This window comes from Hylobates moloch, unplaced genomic scaffold (assembly GCF_009828535.3).
Source record: "Hylobates moloch isolate HMO894 unplaced genomic scaffold, HMol_V3 SCAFFOLD_14, whole genome shotgun sequence".
Taxonomy (NCBI): Eukaryota; Metazoa; Chordata; class Mammalia; order Primates; family Hylobatidae; genus Hylobates; species Hylobates moloch.
Genome location: NW_026652289.1, coordinates 13,047,455 through 13,058,404, shown reverse-complemented (window position 1 = coordinate 13,058,404; position 10,950 = coordinate 13,047,455). Strand labels below are relative to the sequence as shown.

The window sequence follows — 10,950 nt, the reverse complement described above, 5'->3', positions numbered from 1 at the left end:
CGGTCTCTGGGTTTTCCCATCTGTAAAATGGGTGAATGCATCCGTACCTCAGCTACCTCAGTGAGGTGCTTCTCCAGTTCGGGCTTAATTCCTCATCGTCAAGAGTTTTCAGGTTTCAGAGACAGCCCGCAATCGGTAAAACATGTCCCAGCGCGGTCGCGAGTGGTTCGATCTCGCTGTCTGGCCCACAGCGTGGAGAAGCCTTGCCCAGGCCTGAAAATTCTCTTTGCAGTTCCAGAAAGCAGGCGACTGGGACGGAAGGCTCTTTGCTAACCTTTTACAGTGGAGCCCTGCTTGGACTACAGATGCCAGCGTTGCCCCTGTCCCAAGGCGTGTGGCGATCACAAAGACGGCACTGAAAATACTTGCTATCATCCGGCTCCCCTGCTAATAAATGGAGGGGTGTTTAACTACAGGCACGACTCTGCCGTTGCGCTAGCGCAGTTACCGTGCGGAAATAACTCGTCCCTGTGCCCACACCATCCTCTACCTAAAGGAGAGTTGTAAATTCTTTCAAAACACTCTTCTGGAGCCCGTCCCCTCTCTCCTTGCCCCCCCTCTGCCCCTCAAGGCCCTGCCCCCCAGCTGGGGGCGCTACCGGCTGCCCGCGGAGCTGCAGCCACAGCCACCTCCTAGACGCGCGAGGAGAGCACCAAGAAAGTGGGGACTTTGTGCCTGGGCATCGTTTACATTTGGGGCGCCAAATGCCCAGGTGTTGATGAAACCAGTGAGATGGGAACAGGCGGCGGGAAACCGAGAGAGGAAGAGCTAGGGAGGAGACCCCAGCCCCGGATCCTGGGCCGCCAGGGTTTTGCGCGCGCATCCCAAAAGGTGCGGCTGCGTGGGGCATCAGGTTAGTTTGTTAGACTCTGCAGAGTCCCCAAACTATCCCATCCCCCAACCTGACTCTGTGGTGGCCGTATTTTTTACAGAAATTTGACCACGTTCCCTTTCTCCCTCGGTCCCAAGCGCTCTCAGCCCTCTCTCCATCCCCCTTGAGCCCGCCCTTCTCCTCCCCCTCGCCTCCTCGGGTCCCTCCTCCAGTCCCTCCCCAAGAATCTCCCGGCCACGGGCGCCCATTGGTTGTGCGCAGGGAGGAGGCGTGTGCCCGGCCTGGCGAGTTTCATTGAGTGGAATTAGCCCGGATGACATCAGCTTCCCAGCCCCCCGGCGGGCCCAGCTCATTGGCGAGGCAGCCCCTCCAGGACACGCATATTGTTCCCCGCCCCCACCCCGGCCACCACTGCCGCCGTCGCCGCTGCCACCGGGCTATAAAAACCGGCCGAGCCCCTAAAGGTGCGGATGCTTATTATAGACCGACGCGACACCAGCGCCCAGTGCCAGGTTCTCCGCTGAGGCTTTTCGGAGCGAGCTCCTCAACTCGCATCCACAGTAAGTGTCCCCGCCCCCCAGCAGCCCCAGCCTAGATCCCAGGGACAGACTCTCCTCAACTCGGCTGTGACCCAGAATGCTCCGATACAGGAGGTCTGGATCCCTCCTCTGCGGGCCATTTCTCCAGAGCGACTTCGCTGTTCTGTCCTCCCCACACTCACCGCTGCATCTCCCTCACCAAAAGCGAGAAGTCGGAGCGACAACAGCTCTTTCTGCCCAAGCCCCAGTCAGCTGGTGAGCTCCCCGTGGTCTCCAGATGCAGCACATGGGCTCTGGGCCCCGCGCCGGCTCTGGGTGCATGTGCGTGTGCGTGTGCTTGCTGCGTGGTGTCGATGGAGATAAGGTGGATCCGTTTGAGGAACCAAATCATTAGTTCTCTATTTAGATCTCCACTCTCCCCAAAGAAAGGCCCTCACTTCCCACTCGTTCATTCCAGCCCGGGAGGCTCAGTTTTCCCACTCCTAACTGAAAGCCCTAAGCCTCCAGAATGCCACCCGCACCCCGAGGGTCACCGACGCTCCCTGAAATAACCTGTTGCATGAGAGCAGAGGAGAGATAGAGAGAGCTTAATTACAGGTACCCGCGTGCAGCTAAAAGGAGGGCCAGAGACAGTAGCGAGGGGGACGGGGAGCCACGGGCCACCTGTGCCGGGAACCCGCGCTGTGGTACTGCAGCGCAGGCGGGAGAAGCTTTTCTGTCTCTCACTGGCTCTCTCTCTCTCTCTCTCATTCTCTCATTCTCTCTCTTTTCTCCTCCTCTCCTGGAAGTTTTCGGGTCCGAGGGAAGGAGGACCCTGCGAAAGCTGCGACGACTATCCTCCCCCGGGGCCATGGACTCGGACGCCAGCCTGGTGTCCAGCCGCCCGTCGTCGCCAGAGCCCGATGACCTTTTTCTGCCGGCCCGGAGTAAGGGCAGCAGCGGCAGCGCCTTCACTGGGGGCACCGTGTCCTCGTCCACCCCGAGCGACTGCCCGCCGGAGCTGAGCGCCGAGCTGCGCGGCGCTATGGGTTCTGCGGGCGCGCATCCTGCGGACAAGCTAGGAGGCAGTGGTTTCAAGTCATCCTCCTCCAGCACCTCGTCGTCCACGTCGTCGGCGGCTGCGTCGTCCACCAAGAAGGACAAGAAGCAAATGACAGAGCCGGAGCTGCAGCAGCTGCGTCTCAAGATCAACAGCCGCGAGCGCAAGCGCATGCACGACCTCAACATCGCCATGGACGGCCTGCGCGAGGTCATGCCGTACGCGCACGGCCCTTCGGTGCGCAAGCTTTCCAAGATCGCCACGCTGCTGCTGGCGCGCAACTACATCCTCATGCTCACCAACTCGCTGGAGGAGATGAAGCGACTGGTGAGCGAGATCTACGGGGGCCACCACGCTGGCTTCCACCCGTCGGCCTGCGGCGGCCTGGCGCACTCCGCGCCCCTGCCCGCCGCCACCGCGCACCCGGCAGCAGCAGCGCACGCCGCACATCACCCCGCGGTGCACCACCCCATCCTGCCGCCCGCCGCCGCAGCGGCTGCTGCAGCCGCTGCAGCCGCGGCAGTGTCCAGCGCCTCTCTGCCCGGATCCGGGCTGCCGTCGGTCGGCTCCATCCGTCCACCGCACGGCCTACTCAAGTCTCCGTCTGCTGCCGCGGCCGCCCCGCTCGGGGGCGGGGGCGGCGGCAGTGGGGCGAGCGGGGGCTTCCAGCACTGGGGCGGCATGCCCTGCCCCTGCAGCATGTGCCAGGTGCCGCCGCCGCACCACCACGTGTCGGCCATGGGCGCCGGCAGCCTGCCGCGCCTCACCTCCGACGCCAAGTGAGCTGACCGGAGCCAGCGCGTTCTGGCGACAGGGGAGCCCGGGGCCACCGGGAAGCGAGGACTGGCCGGCGCCGGGCTCGGGAGCTCTGTCGCGAGGAGGGGCGCAGGACCATGGACTGGGGGTGGGGCATGGTGGGGACTCCAGCATCTGCGAACCCAAGCAATTGGGGGCGCCCACAGAGCAGTGGGGAGTGAGGGGATGTTCGCTCCGGGACCTGATCGAGCGCTTTCTGGCTTTAACCTGCACTGGTCCAGCAGACATCATTTTATGAAAAGGTACCGCTGTGTGCATTCCTCACTAGAACTCATCCGACCCCCGACCCTCACCTCCGGGAAAAGATTCTAAAAACTTGTTTCCCTGAGAGCGTGGCCTGACTTCCAGACTCGGCCTGGGCAGCACTTCGTGGGGGAGGGGGTGCTATGGGAGGGGGACACACTGGGGACTTGCTCCTCTTCCTCCTTTCTTGGCCGGTGGGAGACTCCGGGTAGCCGCACTGCAGAAGCAACAGCCCGACCGCGCCCTCCAGGGTCGTCCCTGGCCCAAGGCCAGGGGCCACAAGTTAGTTGGAGGCCGGCGTTCGATATCAGAAGCGCTTATGGTCATATCCAATCTCAATATCTGGGTCAATCCACACCCTCTTAGAACTGTGGCCGTTCCTCCCTGTCTCTCGTTGATTTGGGAGAATATGGTTTTCTAATAAATCTGTGGATGTTCCTTCTTCAACAGTATGAGCAAGTTTATAGACATTCAGAGTAGAACCACTTGTGGATTGGAATAACCCAAAACTGCTGATTTCAGGGGCGGGTGCATTTTAGTTATTATTTTAAAATAGAAACTACCCTACCGACTCATCTTTCCTTCTCTGAGCACAAAGTGATTTGGTTACTTTGATACCTGAGAACGTAACAGAATTAAAAGGCAGTTGCTGTGAAAACAGTTTGGGTTATTTGAGGGTTCTGTTGGCTTTTTAATATTTTCTTTTTTGGATGTGTAAATATATCAATGATGAGGTAAGTGCGCAATGCTAAGCTGTTTGCTCACGTGACTGCCAGCCCCACCGGAGTCTAAGCCGGCTTTCCTCTATTTTGGTTTATTTTTGCCACGTTTAACACAAATGGTAAACTCCTCCACGTGCTTCCTGCGTTCCGTGCAAGCCGCCTCGGCGCTGCCTTCGTTGCAAACTGTGCTTTGTAGCGTCTGCCGTGTAACACCCTTCCTCTGATCGCACCACCCCTCGCAGAGAGTGTATCATCTGTTTTATTTTTGTAAAAACAAAGTGCTAAATATTTATTACTTGTTTGGTTGCAAAAAACGAAATAAATGACTGAGTGTTGAGATTTTAAATAAAATTTAAAGTCGGGGGATTTCCATCCGTGTGCCACCCCGAAAAGGGGTTCAGGACGCGATAACTTGGGGCCGGATTTGGGGATCGTTCCCCCAGTTTGGCACCGGAGACACACATGCATTATCTTTCAAACACGTTCCGAGCAAATCCTCCGGGTCTTTTCACAACTTGCTTGTCCTTATTTTTATTTTCTGACGCCTAACCCGGAACTGCCTTTCTCTTCAGTTGAGTATTGAGCTCCTTTATAAGCAGACATTTCCTTCCCGGAGCATCGGACTTTGGCACTTGCAGGGTGAGGGCTGCGCCTTTGGCTGGGGGTCTGGGCTCTCAGGAGTCCTCTACTGCTCGATTTTTATTTCCTTTCTGCTCAGAGGCGGTCTCCTGCCACCACCCTCCCCCTGCGGGTTTCCTTGGCTTCAGCTGGGGACCTGGGTTCTGCGGAGCCGTGGCGTTCCCAGCAAAGCGCTTGGGGAGTGCTTGGTGCAGAATCTACTAATCCTTCCATTCCTTTTCAGCCACCTCCACTACCCTCCCCTAGAGGCCACCCCCGCCTTGAACTGCAAAGGATCAGGTGCTCCGCACTGCTGGAGGAGCACTGGCAGCGCTTTGGCCTCTGTGCTCTTTCCTGGGGTCACCTGTCTCCTCTTGGCCATTGGGTTCTCACAATCCAAACCCGCGATGCAAATTTAGGATGTGGCTGTGAAGAGAGATTCTGGGTAGAAATAAAAATACTTTGGCCTTCCTGGTCAAGGACCAGGGCAGATCCTGTTGCAGTCTCTGCGCCCCAGGGCTGGCCTGAGAATGAGCCCCTGAAAAGGCAGCGGGTACGGGCACAGTAAGAACGTCCCCTGGTCCAGTGTCCTCTCTCTGACAATATTTTTGGTGGAGGATCTGGGGGTGCAGATTTCCCCAGTCAGAACCCCATTTCTTGAGTGGCATAGCTGAGCCTGGCTCACACAGGCAGGCACCTTTTGCTTAGACTTGAAGACTGCTCCGTCCCCTAACAAGGAACAGGCACTTCCTGCTCCTCCAGCAGGGAATGTCGGGCTGCTGGCCAGGACAGCAGTCGCCCAGGGATCGGGTGCTGGAGGCCTAGTTTTTCACTGATGGGCTTGGCTTTCTGCAAAGGCTGGGAGGGATTTGGAGAGGCTGAGCCGCTGGGGGCTGAGGACGGGTGGAAAGCCTCCTGCCACCACCACCCTGACAGCACCATGTGAATCCAAGAAGAAGGAAGGGCAGGGTCTAGTCGTTTTTATTCTGAAATCCCATTTGAAATGAAACTTGAAAAGAATTCAAAACTGGGTCCAGCTGCAGCCACAGACACACTCAGAGGGACTCCAGGAGGCTGGAACGTAGACCAGTGGGCGCTGAGAACATGGCCGGTGGAGGTAGGGGTCTTGATTGCAGCTTTGGGTCTTCCACACCCACTGCCAGGCAGGTGTGCTGGTGCAGGCTCTGAGCGTGCTTGGTGTCTGCATAGAAGGACGGTTGTTGAAAGGCAATAAATCAAGTCTTTCCCTCCACCCCTGCACCCAAGCTCTCAGTAGCAACCAGCCACCAGCCAGGCCAGGCAAGACCAGGGCCTCTGAAGAAGGAGGGGCTGTGTCCAGCCAGGCTTTGGGCCCTCCTCCATGCCAGCCGCCTAAACTGTGCACCCAGCTGGGGGCCTTGACCACGGTGGATGAGACTGGAGCAGCTCTGGATGTGGAGGAGGAAGACACTGGCGCACAGTGCACATCTCCCAGAACAGGTGGCTACTCGCCGAGGGTGGCCCTGGACTGCTGGGGGCCAAGGTAGAGGACTCAGGCCCGTGTCTGGGCTTTGAGGTAGGGCAGGATAAGACTGTGTGCAACCACTTTGACTTTGGTGGGCTCTTCATTGGCAGTGGGCTCCTCACCAAGAGGGGAAGGGAAAGAGGTAACTGTTTCCGGGATCTGCTGCAGTCTGCCCTGCCACACTGTGGTCCCCTCTGGGGAGCATTCATTGGGAGATTCTCAACAGGCTGGACTGCAGCTCAGCCTCCTCCCCAGCCCCACTGTGTGGCTCTGCAGCACCCCAGCTCTCAGCCTCCGAGTTTAGGAACTCACCACCCCCCAGGTCTTTGAGACTCCCCAACCCTCCTTAAGAACCTGGGAGCTGGCCGGGCGTGGTGGCTCAAGCCTGTAATCCCAGCACTGTGGGAGGCCGAGGCAGGCAGATCACCTGAGGTTGGGAGTTAGCGACCAGCCTGATCAAAATGCAGAAACCCCGTCTCTATTAAACATACAAAATTAGCCAGATGTGGTGGCACATGCCTGTAATCCCAGCTACTCGGGAGGCTGAGGCAGGGGAAGTGCTTGCACCCAGGAGGCGCAGGTTGCAATAAGCCGAGATTGTGCCATTGCACTCCAGCCTGAGCAACAAGAGTGAAACTCTGTCTAAAAGAAAAAAGAACTTGGGAGCTCAGCTGACCAGAGGTTGAGGGGCCAGTGGGCAGAACCCGAGCCTCCTCCTCTGGCCTCAGCACCCCAGGGCATTGTCCCTGGGCTCCTCACTCTCTCATATGGGCAGGAGCCACAGAGAAGTGACACTCCCCTCGACTCAGTGTTGAAGGACTAACCCCTAATGCCCACGGAGTTGGAATTCTGCACCTTGGGGACAGGCAGTGAGCAGACGAGTGAAGTGAACCCACAGAGGTGTCACACTCCCAGTGAGGCCAGGAGTTCTAATGTGACTGTAGGAAGACATGGGTACTAAAGACACCCGTGGTGATTTGGGGCTCTGACAGCCATCCACCAGGGACCTGCCCTTCTCATTCCCAGACTGGGATCAGTGAGGAGCCCCTGGGCCAGGGCATTGAATTTTAAAGCCCCCTAGATGCTCTTATGGATAAAACTACCCCAGTGGTGGAAAATGTCTGTCTCCCATTGGGGCAGAATCTACCTAGCAATCTGTCTGGACTTCTATTGAGTATTCACCTTGATGCTTCCTAAAAGTTCATCAGGAGGTGGCAAAGGAGTCCCCCTTCACCTGCCATGTCATTTTAAGTCACTCATTCATTACAGATTTTGTGCCTAGTATCCCCCTTCCCCACACAAGCGCCCCCATAGTACCAGCAGGGGTTATAGGGTCTTTGACAAGGGCCCTACACCAAGAGTGACCATTTATTTATCGTCTCTGCAAAACTGTAAGGGAAGCCAGGATAAAGCCAGGCTATTCACAGCAGTGGTTGCTGTATTCAGTCCCATCCTGACTAGAGAGAGGGACGTGGGACAGCATGGGTGAGCATGGCCACTCCCTGGTTTGGAGGCAGCCAGCAGCTCATGGGCTATATTCCAGGGCTAAGCCCCAACTCCCTGTAAGTGAGGAGGCCATTCTAGGCAGGGCAGAGATGGGGATCACCCACAGCTACATCCTTACTCCCTATCTCTCCTCTAGGGCCCCAGTGATTGCTACTGGCTGTTTCTCTGTGGAAGAGGTTGGGGGTGGAAGGCTGCAGCAAGGAACTGAAGAGGCAAAGCTGGGAGGAGGGAGTCAGGGCTGAACCTCCAGGGAACTCAGGATATTAATAGGTGGAGGAGGCTGGAAGAGGAGGCAGACAGCGTTGACTGAGGTTTAGCCGGGGTAAGGCAGGGCACAGAGAGCTTCAAGAGCCTCAATTCATTCCATTCTCCCTACAACCATTTGAGGAGGGTGCTATTCTTGTCCCGTCTTACAAGTAAGGAAACTGAGGCACAGAAAGGGTAAGTGACTTGCTCAGGGGACACAGCCAGTAAATGAAGGTGGCAAGGTTGTTGTAATCCAGGGCCCACCCCAAGAGGCCACCTGGCCCGCGCTCCAGCAGTCCCCAGACTCTGGCTCAGCTGCTGCCTCGGGAATCCTCTGCTGCCACCCCCTGTCCCCCACCCTGGCCCCCTTAGGTGGCGCTCCTAGTGCTTCCCCCCATGCCTGGACCCCATCTGTCCCTGACTCCATCTGGGCGGCGGGCGGGGCTCACAGGCTTTAGCAATTAGCGGGCGCGGGTGGGCGCGCGGCGCGGGCGGAGGAAGGGCCGGAGCAGGTGAGCCGCGGCGGAGCCTCATTACGGCGGCCCGCACGCCCCGCGAGGGACCGTCGTTAGTGCCGAGACAGCTGCCGCTCCTGCCGGCCTGGGGCCGCAGCCGGAATCCCGGGCCACATCCCCTGCCCCGTTGTGCCTTCCACACCTCGGGCAGTCACTAGGAAAAGGGTCGCCAACTGAAAGGCCTGCAGGGAACAGGATGATACCTGCGCCAGTCCCACGGCTGCTGCGAGTGCGCGCTCTCCTGCCAGGGGGGACTTCAGACCCTCCTTTAAGCACGCCGAGGGCCCTGCAGACACGCGAGCGGGCCTTCAGTTTGCAAACCCTGAAAGCGGGCGCGGTCCACCAGAACGATCTGGCAGGGCTCTGGGTGAGGAGGCCGCGTCTTTATTTGGGGTCCTCGGGCAGCCACGTTGCAGCTCTGGGGGAAGACTGCTCAAGGAACCCGCTCTGAATTGCGCGCTGGTGTCCTCTCCGGCCCTCGCTTCCCGGACCCCGCACAGGCTAACGGGAGACGGGTGCGGAGGGGTGGCCGGGCTCCGCAGCCCCCCCCCCCCCCCGGCTGGAGACCCAGGCACGGCCCGCATCCGCAGGATTGAAGCAGCTGGCTTGGACGCGCGCAGTTTTCCTTTGGCGGCATTGCAGCGTCGGTGCGGCCACAATCCGTCCACTGGTTGTAGGAGCGGTTGGAGGTCCCCCAAGAAGGAGACACGCAGAGCTCTCCAGAACCGCCTACATGCGCGTCGGGCCCAAACAGCCGCCCAAGGAGCACCCAGGTCCATGCACCCGAGCCCAAAATCACAGACCCGCTACGGGCTTTTGCACACCAGCCCCAAACACCTGAGTCCACGTGCACAGGCTCTCGCACAGGGACTCACGCACCCGAGTTCGCGCTCACAGATCCACGTACACCGGTGCTTGTACACACAAGGGCCTAGAACTGCAACGCAGCCGCCTCTCTGTACCCCCTCCCTTCAGCCCTCCTGAGCCCTGCTGAGTCCTGGAGGCCCTGTGACCCAGTGTCCCTGGACCGCAAGCATCCTGGTTTACCACCCCCACCCTGACTGACCTGAGAGCTGGCGATCTTTTAAGCCTTGTATGCGTGGCCTCACCTTTTCCTCTGCGTCTCTCCCAGACCAGCCCGGCTCTCAGACACCTCTGCTTTCTAGGCAAAAGTTCTGGAGCCCAGAGCAAGGGCCACAGGTGCAATGCAGTTCAAACAGGACTACGAGCAATTCTCTCTCCTTCATCCTCAGATTCGGCAGTAGAAGCTTGTTTTTCAGAACAGGGCTAGAGTGGCCTCTCCGAAGCTCTGAACCTGTTTCAACTGTAGAATAGAGCCATAATGGGTGATCTTGGAAGCTCCGTGGGCCGATCAGGCTCTGCCCCAATACCCGAGCCCTCTGGGTGTCCTGGTCCACCTCAGAGCAGAGGTCCTGGGAGCCCCTGCTGGCAGGGCGGCTGTGATGGGTGAGAACAGCCCTCTTCCGTGTGTCCTGTGTGCACTAAGAGAATTCACTGGCCTCTGCTGAAGCGGAGTTTAGACAGTTCTAGAAAGGAGTTGTCCTTGGTTGTGGGGCTTCCCTAGGGTGGAAACTGCGGTTTGGACATCCTTGTACCTTCAGGGTACCTGCTAGATATAAGGACTCAGAAAAAAATGAATGAATGAATGAACGAATGGCACAGTGCACGTCAGGAGGTTTGGAGAGTGTGGGGAACAAGGTGGAAGTGTAGAATTCCTGAATCCTTCACTCATGGGGGATACTGAGGCCTAAGGCTGGTGAGCACTTTGATTCGATCCAGGGCAGCTGGATTCATACCAAAGCCATATACTACACTGATCAAGGTTACGAGAACTTCCTGATCCTCTCTTCTTATGTAAATAGAGTAATTAGTAGTAGCACCTGACAACTGTGTTGCTGTGAGGATTAAATGAAACATCCCAGGATGTTTCTGCTTGGTCCCAGCAGTGAATGGATGCCCTGGGCCCAAGGGCCTGCCCAGAGTGCAGCTGCTGCTGGGTGTGGACTCCCACAGCTGAGTCTCCCCCAACCCAAGCAGCCAGGAATCTGTAGGTCATAGTGGGGCAGTCACCATGGAGACCATGAAGAGGCGGCTGGGTGTGGGGTGGTATGCTGCCTTGGCCAAGCTCTGCCAGCTGAGTGACCTTGGACAAGAGCCTTCTTAGCCTTGGCTTCCTTATCTGTAAAGTAGGGGTGATGCTAGTACCATCTTCACAGGCCATCTGGCTTGAGAGGGAGAACGTGGCACACCATGCATACCCAATTAAGCAGAAGAAGGTGCCTGACTGCATGAGTGTCATCCCACTGAATCTTCCTGGAGGTCCTACAAGGTATGGTCTCTGTTACTCTG

General features: G+C 58.0%; 1 protein-coding gene and 1 long non-coding RNA gene across 3 annotated transcripts; one reads left to right on the top strand and one right to left on the bottom strand.

The window, feature by feature from the left end:
• Window positions 1-1,273: 1,273 nt before the first annotated feature.
• On the top strand, window positions 1,274-4,553 carry OLIG2 (oligodendrocyte transcription factor 2). 2 transcript variants are annotated; one of them, XM_032175282.2, is made up of 2 exons: window positions 1,274-1,392; window positions 2,160-4,553. In XM_032175282.2, exon 2 carries the CDS (start codon window positions 2,222-2,224, stop codon window positions 3,191-3,193), a length of 972 nt encoding a protein of 323 aa, XP_032031173.1. In that variant the 5' UTR covers window positions 1,274-1,392; window positions 2,160-2,221; the 3' UTR covers window positions 3,194-4,553. The 2 variants fall into 2 exon arrangements, with proteins under 2 accessions (XP_032031173.1, XP_032031174.1); XM_032175283.2 differs by lacking the exon at window positions 1,274-1,392 and adding an exon at window positions 1,471-1,626 and having other exon boundaries at window positions 2,160-4,380.
• Window positions 4,554-9,128: 4,575 nt separating this feature from the next.
• On the bottom strand, window positions 9,129-10,569 carry LOC131381235 (uncharacterized). Its single transcript, XR_009209845.1, has 3 exons — window positions 10,482-10,569; window positions 9,690-9,904; window positions 9,129-9,247 (listed from the first exon to the last, which is right to left on the bottom strand). It is a non-coding gene; the product is annotated as an uncharacterized LOC131381235 (long non-coding RNA).
• Between the last annotated feature and the right edge of the window lie 381 nt (window positions 10,570-10,950).